Source organism: Haliotis asinina, chromosome 12 (genome assembly GCF_037392515.1).
Source record: "Haliotis asinina isolate JCU_RB_2024 chromosome 12, JCU_Hal_asi_v2, whole genome shotgun sequence".
NCBI classification, from domain to species: Eukaryota; Metazoa; Mollusca; class Gastropoda; order Lepetellida; family Haliotidae; genus Haliotis; species Haliotis asinina.
In genome coordinates, this window is record NC_090291.1 from 46,069,223 (window position 1) to 46,088,146 (window position 18,924).

The 18,924-nt window shown below is 39.8% G+C and overlaps 1 protein-coding gene across 1 annotated transcript; it reads right to left on the minus strand.

Moving 5' to 3' along the window:
- Positions 1-4,467: 4,467 nt before the first annotated feature.
- On the minus strand, positions 4,468-17,453 carry LOC137257686 (homeobox protein caupolican-like). Its single transcript, XM_067795061.1, has 5 exons — positions 17,050-17,453; positions 15,442-15,684; positions 13,494-13,600; positions 8,775-9,085; positions 4,468-5,173 (listed from the first exon to the last, which is right to left on the minus strand). Exons 1-5 carry the CDS (start codon positions 17,107-17,109, stop codon positions 4,554-4,556), a joined length of 1,341 nt encoding a protein of 446 aa, XP_067651162.1. The 5' UTR covers positions 17,110-17,453; the 3' UTR covers positions 4,468-4,553.
- Between the last annotated feature and the right edge of the window lie 1,471 nt (positions 17,454-18,924).

Genomic DNA, 18,924 nt, shown 5'->3' on the forward strand with positions numbered 1-18,924 from the left:
TCAATCGCACCAGCATTATTTCAGGATCATAATTACAGGTGTTTTTGATGAAATGTTGATGTATCAAGGATAAACATCCTTATAATTTAACAGCATGTTTTGATCATATGAAAACACGTATTCTATGTTCATGATATGATTATTGTTAATTCGTCCAAGGCAAATAGGTGATGTATTACAACCATTGTTAAGTACGAAATACCTTGTAATAACCAATTCAGTTGTATTTCAGCATCTTCTGATTATGTAATGATGCCTCAAAGAAAACTCCGCGTAACAGTTCCCTGTGAAATCGCCAGGCAAAACCTTCTAGTTCCAGATTAACAAATAGTAGGTGCCATAAGCAGGTTGACTGTAATATATTTGCCCCGACACAACAGGTTTTACTCTATGACCTTCCAGATAGCATAACGGTGGCATTCAGTCATTGCGTTTTGAAAAATATATCATGTTTTTAAAACCATAATGCTCAGGTGAGATTTATTGTTAAAAGTGTTACTAGAAATGTTTTATAAATCATATTTTCCCCAGTGTAATATATACATGCATTACAAACTTACCTAGATGAAATGCATGTGCGTATCCTAACGAATGTTTTAGGATGAGTGTCAGTGTCCACTGATAATTAATAATCACTAATAATCATATAATCCCAATCATAACCATGTGAATACACTTATGAACAACAGTAATGAGACAAGGCTGACACCCCATTTTAAGAATAATTTGCAAGTAATATTACTCCTTTTTGTTTCTATTCAAAACTAAGATTATTTGATCTCATTTGAAGTAGAATGTCTGAATTATCTGTCTCATTCACTGATTTACATTTTGTACTAAAATAACTTGCCTATTTGTACAGATATTGCTCAGAGAAGAATGATACGTGTATGATAGAAATGTCTTCATATTCACCTTCATATTTACAGGAATCCTGTTGCTGGGGTGACAAGATACTAGAAGTATGGAAAGCCATGCTGATCAAACAAACGAGTATCATTTTGGCGTTGTAGTATAATGCAAGGTGTGTCGATTACTTTAATCTTTTAAGTGTATTATGACAATAGTTGACTTCCTTGTGTTGTTGATTAGACCCCGAAGCATGGTGCAATGAAGTCACACATCCTACTTTAGTCTACCTGTAACTTTACAGAATTCCTGCTTTAATTTAAACCTGTGAACAGCAAGTACAATCCAAAACCTTCATCCATTACTTCCATGCTATGTCAACATAAACTGTCGGGGAAATAGTACAGGCGTGATAACTGGGTTTCACCTAATGTATAATGACACAAGTCGGAAACAGCCCAGGCTCAGGATCAAACCCACATGTTATACTCGTAATAGATGCATCTCTATCGAAAACCCATTGCTGTTGGTTTCACTTTCAATCATAACAGGGCTTTTGTCTTTGCCCGGTAGTTCAGATTCGTCCTGTGAGTGAGTGAGTGAGTGAGTGAGTGAGTGAGTGAGTGAGTGAGTGAGTGAGTGAGTGAGTGAGTGAGTGAGTGAGTGAGTGAGTGAGTGAGTGAGTGAGTGAGTGAGTGAGTGAGTGAGTGAGTGAGTGAGTGAGTGAGTGAGTGAGTCAACGTCACATCGGCAGCTGGTTGTGAGCGAGTTTGGTTCAATGCCGTTTTGAAACGTATTGCAGTGACATTTTGGCGTGTCAGTTTGGAATGCGGAAACTTCAATGATGCAGGAACCTTGATGCACGACTTAGATAAGGCTGTTATCAAGCAAACTAAACTGCATGGCGATATATTACAGTTCTGGTACTCGTATTGCGATAATTTGGAATTTAGGTATTTGACAAAAGCTGACACTAATTGTACATGTCGATCCAGTTTTGCACATTATAAGTCCCTAACCATACATCTTATGGTTTAGCTAACAGCGAAATCTAACCTGATTGCATAGTCAGGGATTCAATTTTCAATTTTTCAATTTATAAATTTATAGACTTACGGTATGCCGTTTTGTCATTCAACAACGATGTAAAGCAAAGTCATCATGGAAATAAAGATAATCACAAAACTTCATATATGTTCTTTACCAAATACACCGGTTCTCAGAAAAACAATATTGTAATGTGTCGTTTGAAAATCGCATTGCGGTATACCGGTGTACTGTTAATACCTTGCAGTCCTAACTATTTACCACAGATGGAATATAGCAAAAAAGAACACCATTCAAATGGATCGCTGAAAATCAGTGAAGACACCGGGTGTTCGAGGGTATGGATATGGTACTGACAAACCTAGAAACTGGCCCTGATCTAACCGAAATACTGTTATAAACGACCTTGGCTGCAAGTACAAAGTGTACAGTATCAATACGGTGTACACTAGTGGGTCGTGTAAACAGATTAGTAAAGTGAGGTGTTACTGACTAGCATCTGAATCAACACAGGCCCCTTGGGAGGGCAGCAGAGTTGATTTTGGTGGGACCGCCAGTTTGTCTGGAGTCAAATGATATTGTTGCCGTTTGGTTCAGGTCCCAAGATACCCTGGTTCAAGAGCCAGACTTCCGGGGTCAGTTCCTGTGGTAAATCGCAGGCGATCCACTCTTAGACATTGTAAACGATTCCGAAACAAAATAGTCCCAAATGTGTGATTAAAGAGTTGATTCCCTAGATTTTATTGCTTACAAAGTATTTGAATTTGTCTTAAATTTCATAACCATATTATCGCATATGAAAACAAGATGCAAATTATTAATGAGTGAGTGAGTGAGTTTAGGCCTATTCTACCCCGGGACCTTCACGGGTCGCAAATTATTAATGTCAACACTGACATTTTCTTCTGTTACAGCGCGGACATAGGATTTCTTGGGTAGGAACAATGTCGATCTAAGTAAGGATGACAATGATTCAACTCAAGATGGTTCTGAATGCTTCTCAAAAATGTTATTCACGTGTGGTGCTGAGTTGATAAAGGGAAGTAATTCCTACCTACACAGTTTGTATACAGTACACCCTATGGATGCACTGACCAGTACGCACTGACCCACGTCATTCACCTCCATACCACACCGATACATCGAGGGATCTCCATCAGCAGCACATCCATCCGTTGACCAAAAACCCAGCTTAATGTTACGTCAAGGTGGAATGAGAGTGAGTGGCAATATGATCGCGCAAGAGAAGTTCACATTTCGATACTGTTATACTATTACTAGATACGTATGTGTTTGTGTGTGCGTGTGCGTGCGCGTGCGTGCGAGCGTGTGGGTTGGGGCGGGGAAGTTAGGGGCTTGTGAAAAGGGGGTCTAAGTGTGAAGTACTGAGTTTGGCTTGAAATAACGGACCTTCAGGCCGGAATTGACTACGGCTTTTATATAATTTCGATTGTAACGAGTAAAACTGCATGGAAAATAATGTGGTTCAGTGACTGCGAGACAGACATGACATATACATGTACAATCATTTTGGCATTTACTAATATATCAGACACGCGTTATCAGAAATCTTTATTGATTGTGTGTTGTCGGATTGTAAAGGGATTTCAGGTGCGCTGTATTCTCTATACAACAGCAGTGACGTCAATACGGAGTACATGAACGTGATCGTCGCTTGTTTATGAACGTCAAAAGTCATCCTGTTTTGAAGAGTGTAGACCCCATATAGTTTCCTTTCATAGCGTGGATTATTTCGTTGCCGTATCAGTGAAGTGAGCTCTGCATTGAGACACCCCATGCTTGTTATATAAAGTTGAACGCGCCTTTAGAGAGTAAACGCCAAGTTGCAGTGTGACCGTTCCAACTACATGTATTACAATGTCAACACACCGTGCAGGAAGCTTTGGCATTGTACAAGTATATAGTTGAACTATCGCAACAACATATATTTTTCTGCATATATTTAAGTCTGGTATACCTTTTGTTTTCGTTCGAGTTCAATATAGAGATATTATTTATTGGTGCGTGATTGACATCAATATATTCGGGAGATCAAAAGCGGTCATGTTTTGAGAAACATTGAGATTAAAATATTAACTTTTGCTATGTTTCTTCTAGTTATCACGCGATATCTGTTAATTATTGCTGGTGAGAACATTCAACTTTTGAAATTTAACTCATAAACTTACAGAACTGACCCTCATTACTCAGATACGTCATCCTTATGCGTGACACGCTACAGTTAGTACAGGAGCACTCCTTAGGTGATTGAAAGAAATTGATTATATTTGTTAATGTCATCCCAAAGTTGTTTTCATGTCATCATTGGACTACAACTGTTGATGGCTGTCATGGATACGCTCCACATTTGTGACGAAATGTATGATTACATAAATATATGTGACATTTAGTTATCACATAAATACTCACAGAACGTTTGTCCGTTGAAATGAACATCTGTCAGTGTTTCTAGGTAGCATCTATTGCGTGTTTCTATCATCTAAGAAATGTGCTAAAACCGTGTCACGAAATCAAAGTATAATCTACAAATAAAGACACTCACTAGCTTACGGATTTCAACAATTTATTGAAACAGAATAAAACACAAATAAGGAGACTGTATATACATGTATTGGCACTGTGACGTCACGTCTGTTTCACTCACCCTCCCGCACTATGCTAAAATCCCGTGGGGTTGAGAAAACCGAGTCTGCGGGGATCGGGCGAGCTGTAGGGTAAGGGTTGAATCTCCCAAAGGACGGTCGTACCGATGTCTTGCCCAAACCTTGACTAGGCAGTGAGAATGGGTACGATGAGGGATTGGAGTACCCGGCTGGGTTGGGGTATGATGAAAAGAGGGGACTGTGCGAAGAGGTACCCGTATGCAAATCATGTCCGTTTGAAAGATTCCCTGTCCTTGAACCACTCACAGAGTCACTTTTCTCACATGATTTTGGTGACGTGGGCACAGCTTTTGATGACGTGGTGTGCAAAAAGTCTGTCACAGACCAAATTTTTGGTTTCTGCTGTGAATCATGCTCGCAGTCTGATTGGTTGAGTCCGTCACTTGTATAAGAGTCTGAGTCACGTGACTGAGGGGGAGATAAGCGACTGCGTGAATCCTCCCCAACACTCGGAACTGGGGAAACACATTCATCATCGGGAAAGAGACCAGAACACTTAGATTTATGGTTCGAGTCTGAGACTGGCTTGTCACGACCTAGATCATGAGATAAATCCGCTTCAACGTCGATTTCTTCCTCTTTGGTCTCGCCATCTGGAATGAACAAAATCATATGTTTAGAACACATTGTCATACGAGTTCTTGAAAGAAGACGCAAATAATACACTGTTTTTTCAACCCATCACTGTTCCAAATATGCAATATGTTAGCGTTCCTTGACTCATCTGATTCAGAGTCTAACTTTGATTATCCTAAACGTTAACTTTAACAAGTAACTCTGGCGTGACTATAGTTACGCAAAAGCATCGATAAATCATGTATACATGTCAATGCTGACACATGTTGACTTTCTTGATGGCTCCATTACAGAAACTATCGACCCTTCAAACATTCCACACAGTGTAAATAAGTGAGATCGAGGCCTTTCGTTCCGACCCTAAAAATCTACACGCCTGTATCAGTTAATAAGCTCCCGTCAAACCTTTCAACATTTTCACATCATTAATACAGAGGCTTTATCTGCAGCCGCTTTTTTAGATTAATACGCGTCGAGCGACCTAACGCCGTTAACTATCTCGGCGTTAGCCGGATAGAACTTTTAACAGTGTTTATCTGTCCCGGGCAGAGTATCAGTACCCCAAACGAAGAGGTCAAGACTCGACGGAGGCCCAGATGCTAATGTATTTTATCGTGGAAAGTTTTGAGAATCTTTCATGGACCAGTTGAGATATTTCGGCACTTGTGTTGTATTTATCACAGAAAATTCCAGTTGCCAAACCTTCGTTTTGTTGTTAGGATGAGGAGTGTGGAAAGGGTATATATATATATATATATGTTTGAGGCACGATAAGGCACTGGCATGTTTGTGGTAAGGGATAGATTTGTTTAATTTTCATCGCCTATGCTGTCATCATCCAAGTCTCCATTGCATACGATTTTCACATGTCTGACAGATGTATATCACAGATGTCTAAATAAATTCTGAAACACACATAAGTTAAATACAAATTCAGCTCTATACAGGTTATGTAATTGTTTTTAGAAACCGAATCATCAGGAGAGATTGCCAAACCATGAACAACTTATATCCATTCTCGAGCTTTTCCCCAACTTCTCTCAAGCCCCAATCCGAACGTACCATCCGTAAGACGATATCATACCTCGGGGATAATTAGCATCCATATTTATCCCTATCTTACATTAAAGCTGGCATGTAAACATTAAAGATATGCCCAGTCGGAAACTGGAGGGTGGGCATTAGGAGGCATTTGAAAAATTTGATATTTCACACTCGACTGTTATTTGAGATTGAAATTATCTTGTATCTCTACAAACATAACTCACTTTAGCTGCCGGATGTTATCTGCCGGGCACTTGCCGGTTACTTACAACAAATTCAAATTGATAATGGGATTTATTTATAAGTTAGACATACTGTTCCCTGTGAGACAAATGCACACTGTTGCTCTGAAAATACAGAATCGTCTTTTGTTTTTTCTAATGAATTACCTTTAACTCTTATCAATTTCACAATTTCTGTGTCTAAAAAAATTATTTCGCATGTTTTGATAAAATGTTGTTTTAAGTATTTGTATGAAATCTCAAGTGTTCTGTTCATGCAAAAAAGCCCACTGTCTGTCAAAATCTGTATAATTCGATTTTTCGTCGCAGTTTATATTTTCTATAACTTATGTTACGAATTATTAATACTTCCCAGAATGCAACTAACAGTGAAATCGTGTAGCAAATCCCCCCAACAGAAACTTCCTATCAAATCTTGTCAACAACAGGCAAAGGTCTCACAGTAGGGCTCCTCTACCGAGCGACAGCCGTGACGATGTCAATTTCATTGCAAGATGTCAATCATTACGACGTCAGCAGCGCGTGACGAGTGCGCGCATTTTACACGCGCCGCTTGCGGGAGACGTTTGTTCAGGATGGGTTAATTGTATTCCCAAACTTTCAGTCCCCCGTTCATTCAAGTCCTTGATTACTGTAATGATAATCTTTGTGCTTCCAGCAGATAAAAGGGGCCTTTATCAAAGGTCTATGATAGGGATTCGGGTCCCTTAATGAACCTTCGTCTATTACATGAGGGGCAGTGTTCAAGGGTTAATTTCAGATTTCCAAGAAAAGTCATCCCGTGAGTGTTGGGGTGAGCTAAAATGGCCCTTCTTTCATACTTTAACAATGCGGGAGAACGGTGTCATTCTAGTGAAAGTGGCACAATTGTTTATGCTGGATAAAAGAATTAGAATAAAACTTTGTGATCGTATGATTTAAATTCGTTGACCCACATTAATTAGATCCCTTTTCTTTTTGACTGTACTGCTCGAAGCGTCCCCTTCAACCTCTCCACACGTCACCCCTCCATGACTACTGTACCCCCCTCGCTTCCCCTCCCTACCCTACCCCCAGTTTTTAACCAACAACTTCTGTACTAAGATCGTCCGCTTTCCAACTGCCGCCGGCGCTCCGGGCTGTGGTCGTATTTGCTTTGTCTAAGTGGTTTTATGCAAATGATTTAATGCGCCTTAATATGAGGCATGTTTTCAAATCCATTTTTTTATTAGGTTACCGTGCCATAGTGAGATTGGAACGAATTTGTTAAACCAATTCAAGCACTTATGAAAGAACGATATCTATCTTGGCTGTTCTTGCATATATCAAATGAATACTTAGCTTTGAAATGTCAAGTTGAACATGAAAAGCCCGTTAAGATCAATGCAAATTAGTTTCTGAAGAAATTTGCATAATTTGACACTAGATATAATAGTATTAAGTTGGATCATGGTTACCAGTTTATGCGAAATATGACTCGAAAAATTCGCAGACAATCTGCATTAACATTCTAAATAAAACATCGATCAGAGAAGTTGATATTTCTTGTAATGGAAAATGTATTTGCGTATTTGTCAACGATTGATATGAATATTGGTTGAAGACGATTGTAAAAACTGACCGACACCTGATATTGACATGCTCTGCTATATACAATGACAGCCACGAAACTCTACAACAGTCGTTGATATGAGATAACGAATGTCTAGAGTCTCTTGCTGGGATCGGGTAGGGTATGAATGGAAAGGGGTACTGGCCAATGCACATAACATCAGGTAGCGTACGAGGCGTGTTTGTAGTGTCCTGAGTAGTGCACAGTGTAGTGTCCTGCTCGATGCAGAGATCAGTCAACGCAGAATGAAAGAGAAGATGGGTTGTGGGAAATGTAAAAAAGCTTGAAGAAAAGTCAACAAAATATACAAAAAAGGAGCCGAGAATGAGACGACAGACAAGTCAAAAGTTCGGAAATTAGGAAGAAATGTGATGAATGATGTCGGGAGAATAGGGGAAAGGGCACTCTAATGAGAATGAGGAATGGCATGAGAAGGGAGGGGGCGGGGTTTAAAGAAACATAAAGTCAAATAGACAAAAATAGTATTTAGAAATAAACGAAACGTGTCGCGAGAAAAAGAAAGAGTGAGTGACTATGTTTTAGGCAATATTCCTGTAATAACACGGAGGAACACCAGAAATGGGCTTCACGCATTGTACCCATGTGGGGAATCGAACCCGAGTATTCCGCGTGAACCTCCCCATGAGAGAAAGGACACAGAACAAGGCATGGAAGAAGAAGAAGGTTAATGGACAGTGATACCAGCATCTGTGGTATTACCATTGAGTATTTCCAGCTCACCTTTCTCGCAAAGTTTTCCCTCATCAGCTTTCTCATCGTCGTCATCTCGCTCGTCGCCGGAGTTGTCATCGTCGTCCCCACGGTTCCGAGGAGACCACGTCATTTTATTTTCCTTCTTTAGCCTCCTTCTGGCGTTGGCAAACCACGTGGACACTTGGGTCAAGGTCATCTTTGTGATGATGGCTAGCATGATCTTCTCCCCCTTAGTGGGGTAGGGGTTCTTTATGTGTTCCTGCAACCACGCTTTGAGGGTGTTGGTGCTCTCTCTTGTAGCGTTCTTCCGTCTGGCATTGAGGTCAAGACCACCGTATCTACAAACATAATGATATATCATAAATATCATAAGAGAATAAACGTCATCAATATACATTACGTTTCTCAGAGATGAGTGATTTGACACCAAATCACACAAAAGAAAACAATATATAAATCTAAGAATATATAATGAACATGTGAACGTCAAAGGTCTATTTCGTAAAACGACTTTGTCTTTTTCGCATAGAAGGTTCAAGGGAGATAATTCATGCCGTGATCACACGACATTTAGTTGTTATACAGCAGTTACGTTTTTCCTACATAACACAAACATATAATACATATTTTCATCACGACAGATAGTCAAGACTAAATTGACTAAAGAACGAGACTCTCGTAGAAGTTTTTAAGGGGGTGGTGGTAAAGTTGAGAGGGGCGGAGGGTGTTTAAATACCTCATCTTATAACGATTGCCTAACACAACAGCATCTCGACTGCTCGTATATTTCAGAGAATCTGAATGATGAAATTGACGATGACATACATGTCATAACATAGCGAAAGACGCCACAACGCCAAGCTCATCATCGCGTAATGCCGTTATCACTGAAATGTCCCTGCCGTAACGCCGAGGCGATTTACTCCCAATTTGAGACAGAAATTACCCTTCACCGCTAATGTAACTCTCCAAGAGATACGGGAGACAATTAAGCATAATTGAGCGGTAATGTGTCTCGTTCTCGTCGCGTCTCGCTCGGCTGTAACAGTTAAATACGACACGTGGGATGCATTTCACTCGCGCAGGAAGTCCACCTATATTTTGACAGTGTTGATTTCGTTGTTTATTTCACCAGTGAAATAAGAGCCGCCTGGTAGTAAGCCATTCATTACGAGGAGCTTCCTGGTGGAGTATCTAGACAAACGGCCGCTGGGAGGGGACAGGCGGGGCGCAGTGAGGGGAGAGGAGATGGGCAGAGAAGCTGTACAACTTCCTGGAGTTAGTTTTACAGATTGGGGTACAGTGGTTGGATGGGAGTAGATAGAGCTAATGCGTATTCTCAGAACCGAGAGTTTAGGTCCTTTAACAAAAGGAGTGAGTGAGTGAGTATGGTTTAACGTCGCTTTTTGGTAATATTTCACCAACATCACGGCGGGGTACACCAGAAACGGGCTCTACACATTGTACCCATGTGGGGATTCGAACCCGGGCCTGCTTTAACGCAGGGAACGCTTTAACCACTGCCCCTTTAACAAAATGATGATGGTGGTGGTGGTATTGTATTATTCTATATTCACAATTGTGTGCTGTATCTATACCTTACCGGGATGTTGCACTTAAATACTTTTTGTTGATATATATAATAATTATCATCTCTTAACCTCCACAAACAATAATCATTGTTCACAGTCAACCTGAACATTTTATGAATATTATCAGATTTATAACTGTGTTATATTTAATGATTTGCGTTTACATGTATGTGTTTATGCAAGCATTTATGCATAAATGCAGAATCAAAATGTTTTGTCATTTAAATAGAACATCTGTTCCGCAATGGAATGTTTCCTGCAATAAATATTAACTTTCGTTGTCTACCAAGTGAGTGTTGAGCACATGTTAATTTATACTAGCCTTTCATTCTCCAAGTCAACCACTTATGGAAACGATTTCATTTCGGTACGGGACAGACGATTTAGGAGGGTAGGGGTAAAGGGAGTCAGTGACCCATGAACACTAAACACAAACATATGACGACAGCCCGCATCCGTTTTCCCTTATAACGACACCCATCCATATGTTCTTTCCCCATAAATGGAATATCTCGGTATGAAATAGACATCACTTTATTAGAAATATATCATTTGTAATAGTTCGTATGCGTGAAGAGTGAGAAGTCAAGTAGCAGCTTACAGGCTGTATGTAAGTCATTACAAAGCGATAAAAGGCTACAAAGGGCATTATTACATGGTGATGTATACAGGAACGTTTTGACTGACACCTTCTATTATTAACTCTAGTGATGTTGTAATCTTTATGACCCTCTGGAAGTTGGGTTGACATAAAAATATCAAGAAATGTACACGAAATGTGAAATATACTCATGTCTGTTGCAGTCATTGTATACTGACGTTGAGATAAGATCGCTACTTTTTATGCCCTAACAATGAAATGGTCGGATGAATTTACAATCACTGCATCTCGAGAAGGGATTGTTTATTCCGGCTGCACATGTCCGTAGTTGTTAGAGGTGATATCAATGTCGCCAGATCGCGTAGTGTCGTTCTTTAGAAGATGACAATCATAGCTTACACTGGATATCAACAACATCATCAGCAAACTAGTGTCTGTCAACTAGGATACCGACATTCTGCAGGGACAATGTTGTTGCTTACATGTACGTCAGCCTCACAGTTCAACTGGTTTGATACAATCCACACGCGTGCTCCAAATAAGGCCATGATAGTGGTGGGTTATCGTTACGTTCACGCTACAGGATTAGACTTAACAAGAATATAACCCAGATCAAAAGTTCATGTTAAAGGACGCCCAGGCAGACAGACAGATTGTTTAACGTCTCACCCCGCAAGTGTATAAACACAATAAAGTATACAGGTAAACTAAAACAGTGGCCATGTATGGAACAAGGAGAGAGGTGTATGTTATTTGCTGACCATTGTAACATTCAGATTTGAGATAACCCTGACTCAAGAGCTCGATATATATGTATGTGTACAGACAATGCATTGACGACGTATATGTGACAACCGTCAAATGCTTTCATCTAAACCTCTTCCGGTCTAAACCTCTTCCGGTAAAAACTGGTAATCATCAATGTGGGTATTAAACTCAAAATATCGATCGACAGTTTAATAAAACTTCGATCAGCTGACGAATAAATGTACGACTGACGTACGTTTCATACATCACAAAGACACGAACATGAAAACATTCATACTCATCACTAATTATTAAATATTCTATTCTTATTTAAGCATTTCACCTTTGGGCTGTTAATAATTAATTTATGACATACATGTTGATATGTAGCCAGCTGTGGTATATTTGCATTGTATCTGTGGTGTGTAGGATATTAACATATGGGTTTTTTATGCATCTTTTATCACATCGATAACTGTAAATCCCTATTCACGTGTTTCAAGTGACCTATGGCCTGATAAATGAAATGCACATGCTCACATTGGACGCGACTGAAATCTACACGCCTTCATCATATTTACAAGCATCCGCTATGTTTTCATCGATTCGGTACATTATGTTAAGTTAATAAAATTATCTTTCTGCTTGAAGGCATTGAGTTGTATTATCCGAATTCACGTGAGTCAGAGCTGTGCGTTCAACATGTGCTGATGTCAGTTAAAATGACTTTGTTAATATCGACACCCCGTGACACGTGTTTATCAAGTTAAACATGTTTACAGATGAGAAAACCGGGAACCAGGAGCAGGGGGCTAAATATGCGGGCTGGATGGAACCAGACTTCAAAAGGACGTTCATGAAGCCATAATATATCATTTCCCTTCTTTTCGGGATTTTCGTTCCATAATTAGGATATGGGGTATGATTATGTTAATCAATATTAACTTTCTCTTTTTTGCTTTCCGTGATGAACCTAATAATTTCTCTTGTACACGTTCTGTGAAAATGGAAAATATCTGCTGATTTTAGATATTTGTAGTTTTGTTCCTTTTAAAAATTTACTTCAGATATATCTTTCAATATGTGATACGGTTAATTCAGTGGTTTAATGGTAAACCTGTTTCACTAACTCGCATCCAAAATAAACATAAACTACACCCCGAAGAACAAGCAATATTCATTTCAGAACAAACATCCTCATAACACAAGATGGCATTTACAGCCCACTGTGACAGGATCAGATTACAGTTATAGGTCACATGTAATTGATAAGGGCACCCGGTTGAACAATGGTTCCACTCATCAGCTGTTTGATATAAACAAGTTTAAAGTGAAATGCACAACAAAAACCGAGAGAGGAGACATGTTAATAGTAGGAAGGCACACAAAACCGTGAAATGGACATAAAGCACAGAGTGATGCCGATAACAGGCAATCATCCAAGAAAGATATTCGCCCTTATATCAAGCTTGTATGACTTGGCACGCTTGACTAATTTTTATTTTCAGTTTTGAACTCATAAATGTCGTCGAACAAACCCCGTCGTAAATAAATAACTACCCAAAGAATCGGGGTATTGACACTGTAGGCTTCAGCCAAAGTTTCTACAACTGTCTTTTTCAAATCAAAATATTTGTGTACTATTCGAATGGAGTTTGATAATTCTGTCAGCACTGTTTAAAACAAAATACAAAACAAGAATGTAAAACAATACTTGATAATGACGACAAGAGAATTAAATACTTTGCCGATGATTTATGACAAGAGGTGAAGTGGAAAAGAAAAAAAGCATAACTATTGTCTTACCCGGCTCCATAGGGGTAGAACCCCACCGAGGGTTCGTATGTGAAGGCGGGTTGAGTGAGCGAGCGCCACGCCTCGGCTCCATCCCTCATGTTGGTTCCTGGCGCACCCTAGGGTTAATGAGGAGGGGTATTAGGTCCAGCAGGAGTGAAAAACTTCTCATAATTAAATAACTAATACTGATAATATATGGAACATATTATAGCTTAACATAGATACATGGATATATGTCTAATGTTATTGACATACGCACGCCAGTAAATAGTTAGTTATAAATATTTACGCACCAACATAATTACATATGTGTATATGAAGAGAAAAGAAGACACTATGTGCGAAGACAAAGCCAATAACGGCATCCAATGATAATGTTACGTCCCAGTCAGAGCATCTATGCAACAAAGTCAAGTCGACTGTTAGGCTAAATCGTAATAAGTTGTTTGAATGTTTCTTTCACAATCCTAACGATCTTATGCTTGAATATGATAATTACCCCCACTGATAATGCGATAATATCAGCTTTGGTGATAAAAGTTATAGCTGAATTTAAAATTACAGATAATCACCATAATAATTATAATTTATTACAAATATTCTTTATTGTATTCAAATATACGTTTTCCGATCGATATTTTACAGAAATGACTTCATGACAGAGATACTCTTCATGTTATTTTTTGAAACATTTTACTGTGACCTTAAACATATGAAAGAAAACAGTTGAAGTTGCTATGAAAGTTTTATCTTAATACGGGACGTCTCATTGACTGGAAACTTTGTTTCACATCTCGGAATAAATTTACGTAAACGTTCATTAATAAATGAAATTTCGAACATCACCCCTTACTATGCACCTATATATGTATGTTTTGACCACACACGCACGCACGCACGCACGCACGCACACACACACACACGCACACACACACACACCGCCCCCGCGCATGTTGTTCCTCAACGGTTAATAGCCTATGTCAAACGGCGATTTTTTTTTGTACAACTCTGGTCAGAAGTCACCATCTTTCACAGGGATTCTTGAAAATTCTGTAGAAAGGCGGTTGTGTGTTTTCTAATTTTAAAATTCACCTCTGCCTAGGATAAATTTAACTGTGTAAATAAATATAATTTGCTTTCGATACATTTAGAAAGGTCTTGACAAGGGAGTGTGAAATTTCTGAAGTGTATGCAAAAAATTTCAACTTTTTCACAGAACAATTTGCTCTGTGGCCCCGTACGTGTCAAACTAACCCAGAAGTATGAGCCGTTCTGGGAAGGGTTGAAAAATGACGGATTCTCGCGATAGTAGGGAAAACCGATCTGCCCGTGCGCCTTTTCGCGCGTTATTGAGATGTCGTCTGCTACTTTTCCTTGTCAGCCATATTGGACGTCCCGTGAGGTAGGTTGTCAAGCCAGTGCTTGTAGACTCGGCGTGCGGTGGGCCTTTTGGAGGGGAAGTCTAGCTAATGGCGAGGAGCTCCTTGGCATGGGAACTGGATGTTCTTGATAAAAGATACGCCTGCCAGCGACCTCTTAGCTAGCTTCAATATCTATTTACATTTCACACAGAGAAGGGTATGTTTTGATGGCGAATCACAAATCTACTGAATTCATCATACAAATTTTGACCTCCCTGACACGATAACAACCGCCTAATATGCTCATAAGTGACAGTAAAGTTGTCATGTCGGCCTCATAGCATGTGGAAGATGCCTAACTAATGGGCGACAGACAACGCCGGCGCGAACTTCGCTGTGTGGTGCACCTAGGGTGGTTGGTCATCGAAGTCGAAGAGTCAACTCGCGTCGGGTCCCTGGGGCGATCGCTATGGGTAAGGCTCCATTCGATGGGACATTCCACATCATAAAAACATATATGGGGACTCATGGTCATAAACATGGTGCTTAGCACACCTCAATGAAAGCGCTCGGGTGGAAAATAAGATTTAACTTACAAGTGGACTATAGAAAGCAGACCCCTCGGATCCGAGTCCGACATATCCTTGTGTCCCGGTTCCACTGTATGGGGCAGCACCCAGGAGGTTGGAAGCTAGTCCCGGGAGTCGCTGGTAGGAATTGAGAAGAGCTGACCCGTACTGACACGAGCAAATAGTCTGACCAGTGTGGGGGTCAGTCATAACTGGCCGACCGTTCTCACAACAAGCCCGGGGGGTCGGGGCAGAACTTGGGGGGCTCATCTGAAAAGGAACGAACGCGGTTCGTAAAGTAAAAAAGAAGTTTTGAACAAGTAAATTTCCTTGACACGTACACACTGACCCATACGATAAGTTCAATGTACATATGATAAATATATGATTGACTGTAAACAGTGACTTCACGCCAATTCAGTGGTACAGCAGTTCAACGCTTTGTATTATTAAGGTAAAGAGACGGGTCTTGTTACTTAGTGCTGTGATTCTCTCAAATATAAACCACTGGAATAATATACCAAAAGACCCGCATTTGTATCCATAAACAAACTCCGCTTCCATTATGTAGTCTTGTTTAAAGACCGGCTTCATGCCCATTGCGTGTGTATAATTTGGCCACAGTTACGTTTTCTGAATGCCACCGCTGTCTATACGATTACAATAAACCCTTCTACAGGAATTACCATTTCAATGCACAACACAAAATATGCCAATAGAGAATATTAATACTGATATTCCCCTCGAGTTGGTCTGCAATGCTATCTGTGGCGCATGATTACAAGCTATGATTTAAATCATAAAGCTTGAAGTTAGCATTCAGTATTTTATATGATACTGGTACAGAACATGCCTTCGAGTGAATGTATTTCTGAGGATGCCTAAAATTCCTCCTTTCTAATCTCGCTAACCTCATCACGCGGTGACATATATATTTATGTCCAAGGTTTTTTTTTCTGAACCGATAAAAATATAGGGCTATATCATATATTTGAGTCAACATAATCACAAAAAAACACAATGTTCATATAATGATACATTTCATGATACAGTATCAAGCGGAAACAGTATCGACATTTAACACACATATCTGTGGCAAATATATAAATGAACTTATATCTATATGTGAACGCCACTAAGACTATTAATAAGTAAGTGATGTCTTATCAAACATTGCTAAATTAATGCGTCTGTTATATTTGAATAATTTTAAAATATATAAATGTTGAAACATTTAAGATTTTTAATTTCCATCACACGAGAGGAAATAAATGTTGAACTAAAATGGGTAGATGATTCCTGAGGTAGCAACAATGACTGGACACTCATAGGTGACATACGTTGGAAGGTTGCCCGTTGCTCGAACATTTAATTCAAATCATGATACATTTGGTGGTTTAATAAAGTTTTGATAGAAGTGGGGTCCTGTGATCTACCGGAAAACAACCGAAACAAAGACAACGAGGCAGAAAGTACGTGACAAACTAATATCGTCACGAACAACATGACGTCACTATGTTGACACAAGCGCGACATCTCGATGGTGTAAGTGGGAGAAAAGATTGGCAGACAAGGATGATATGTACAGGATATATACAAAGATGATACATACACGGAACTATGTCAATTTCTTACCTGCGTCGTTGGAAGATTGGTGGTCGTGGCAGGAAACGGTAAATGGGCATAAGCCATCATTGGCGTTTCCAGATTTCCGTCAACTTGATACGTGTGTAGGAAACGTATTCTATATATCCACTGAGAGATGGAGCGTTGAGCTACCTCGGCTGGGCTGAACAACTGTTCAATCAAAGGCCTGGGTCACTCGAGACACCTTGTGCCGACAACGAGACACATGAACCGTTTTGCTCGCCTATCGTGCCACACTTTTCATATTTCTTATCCCTTTCCTCATTAATATTGAATCATTGCTCAGCTCTCCATCGTGTATTTACCGTAGGATCGCCACTTCGCCCATATAATTGGAACTCGCCACTGTGCTTTTCTCTCATTGGTGCAAGCGATAGCTCAGCTAAGGAGACTTTTATCGATCGGTTACGGCTGCAGGAGCTTAGCTCCGCCTATACAGTTTGAGTGACAGCATCAGGAGGCTCCGCCCACCGCGCATGACAAAGTGCCATAAGAAATGAAAGAAGCCAGATGCTTGGAGATTTGGTTTGCTGTGATTAAAGATAAGTGAAAATGATTAACAACTTATCATCGTCAATTACACCAATAGGCACAGGCTAGAAACACAGGGATTTCTAATTTTACTCAATGTTTTTCGGGAAAAGAACAAACTCGACATGATGTCCTCGTGGGGTGACAGACAGGGGGACTCGCATCACGCGTCCTAACGGAAATTCACGTTGCAACACATTAAAATAATCTTAAAAGTTAAATTAACCACAGTCGGGCAATCTGTGTGTGTAATGATACTGTCGGCGTTATATATTTGCCACAGAGAATGTTATTTATGTTTTACGTCTCATGGCCAGTATCTCCGGCTAAATATCGCCTTCCTTTGTCCCGAATCTAAGTAAAATGAAACATGCTAGCGGATGTTTCGAAAACATATTCAGGATCATAAATGGTATTTTCAATGTTAAGGTAATTAACTGTCCCATCTTGGGCTTGATGTACGTATGTCAAAACACGACACCGTCTATATACATTGTAAATGTTTTGCATAACAATGAATGAATTGCTGCATTTCAGCTTGATTATCCATTCCTAGTAACCCCTTGAAAACAGGTGATTTTCTTCATTGACGTTATTAAATGGAATCTGGTGGAAATTTACCAATATAGTTTATTTAAATATTTGAAGTTGAAAAATCAAAGTGCTCGAACTTTATGTGAAACCGTCTACGATCTTAAAACTGCATTTCTGGAGCCATGACAGGTAATTGCCATCGTCAGGAGCTATTCAATACAGGCTGTTTAAAACTCATGCTGGCTCATTTAAAACATGTATTTTAAAAGTTAATTCACAAGAGAAGTCTTTGTATTTTACATTAAAAATTACTCATTAGGCTGTGTCAGTTTACCGTTGTGGAATTTGGTCAGGTAATTTAAACTTCCCCGTCGCGCATTTTAACCTAAGTCAATAAACTACTCAATTTCTGTACTTAACGAACCACGCCTCCATCGTCTTTATTGAATAAATATTTAGGAAAGTGGCTCTCTTCATTGAATAAACACACAATAAGAGATGTATATTCACAATCTTGCGCCCAATTTGATTACTCCACTATAATTCTTTGGCCTTCGGCAGTGATCAATACTTGGCGAAACAAAGTCCGTTGTTCCTTCTTGATAAGCTTCTGTATGGGTCGACGGAGCCTCACCCTCAGGCAAGCGCGTGGTGATTTCTGCCCGGGGGAGGCGATTCTCCCTTGTGTTATTGGCAACACTGCGGGTGTAAACACGTCAAAGGTTGTCAATTTCACTCAATCACGCGTGATGATAGATGCGCCATACACGAATTCCTCATATCCAGCTTGTTCCGAAG

Excerpts from the sequence above, each read along its gene's own strand:
- LOC137257686 (XM_067795061.1), bottom strand. The coding sequence starts at position 17,109 with ATGATGGCTTATGCCCATTTACCGTTTCCTGCCACGACCACCAATCTT. Across the intron at positions 15,685-17,049 it reads CCAATCTTCCAACGACGCAG|ATGAGCCCCCCAAGTTCTGC; the intron begins GTAAGAAATTGA and ends GTTCCTTTTCAG. Across the intron at positions 13,601-15,441 it reads CTGCTTTCTATAGTCCACTT|GGTGCGCCAGGAACCAACAT; the intron begins GTAAGTTAAATC and ends CATTAACCCTAG.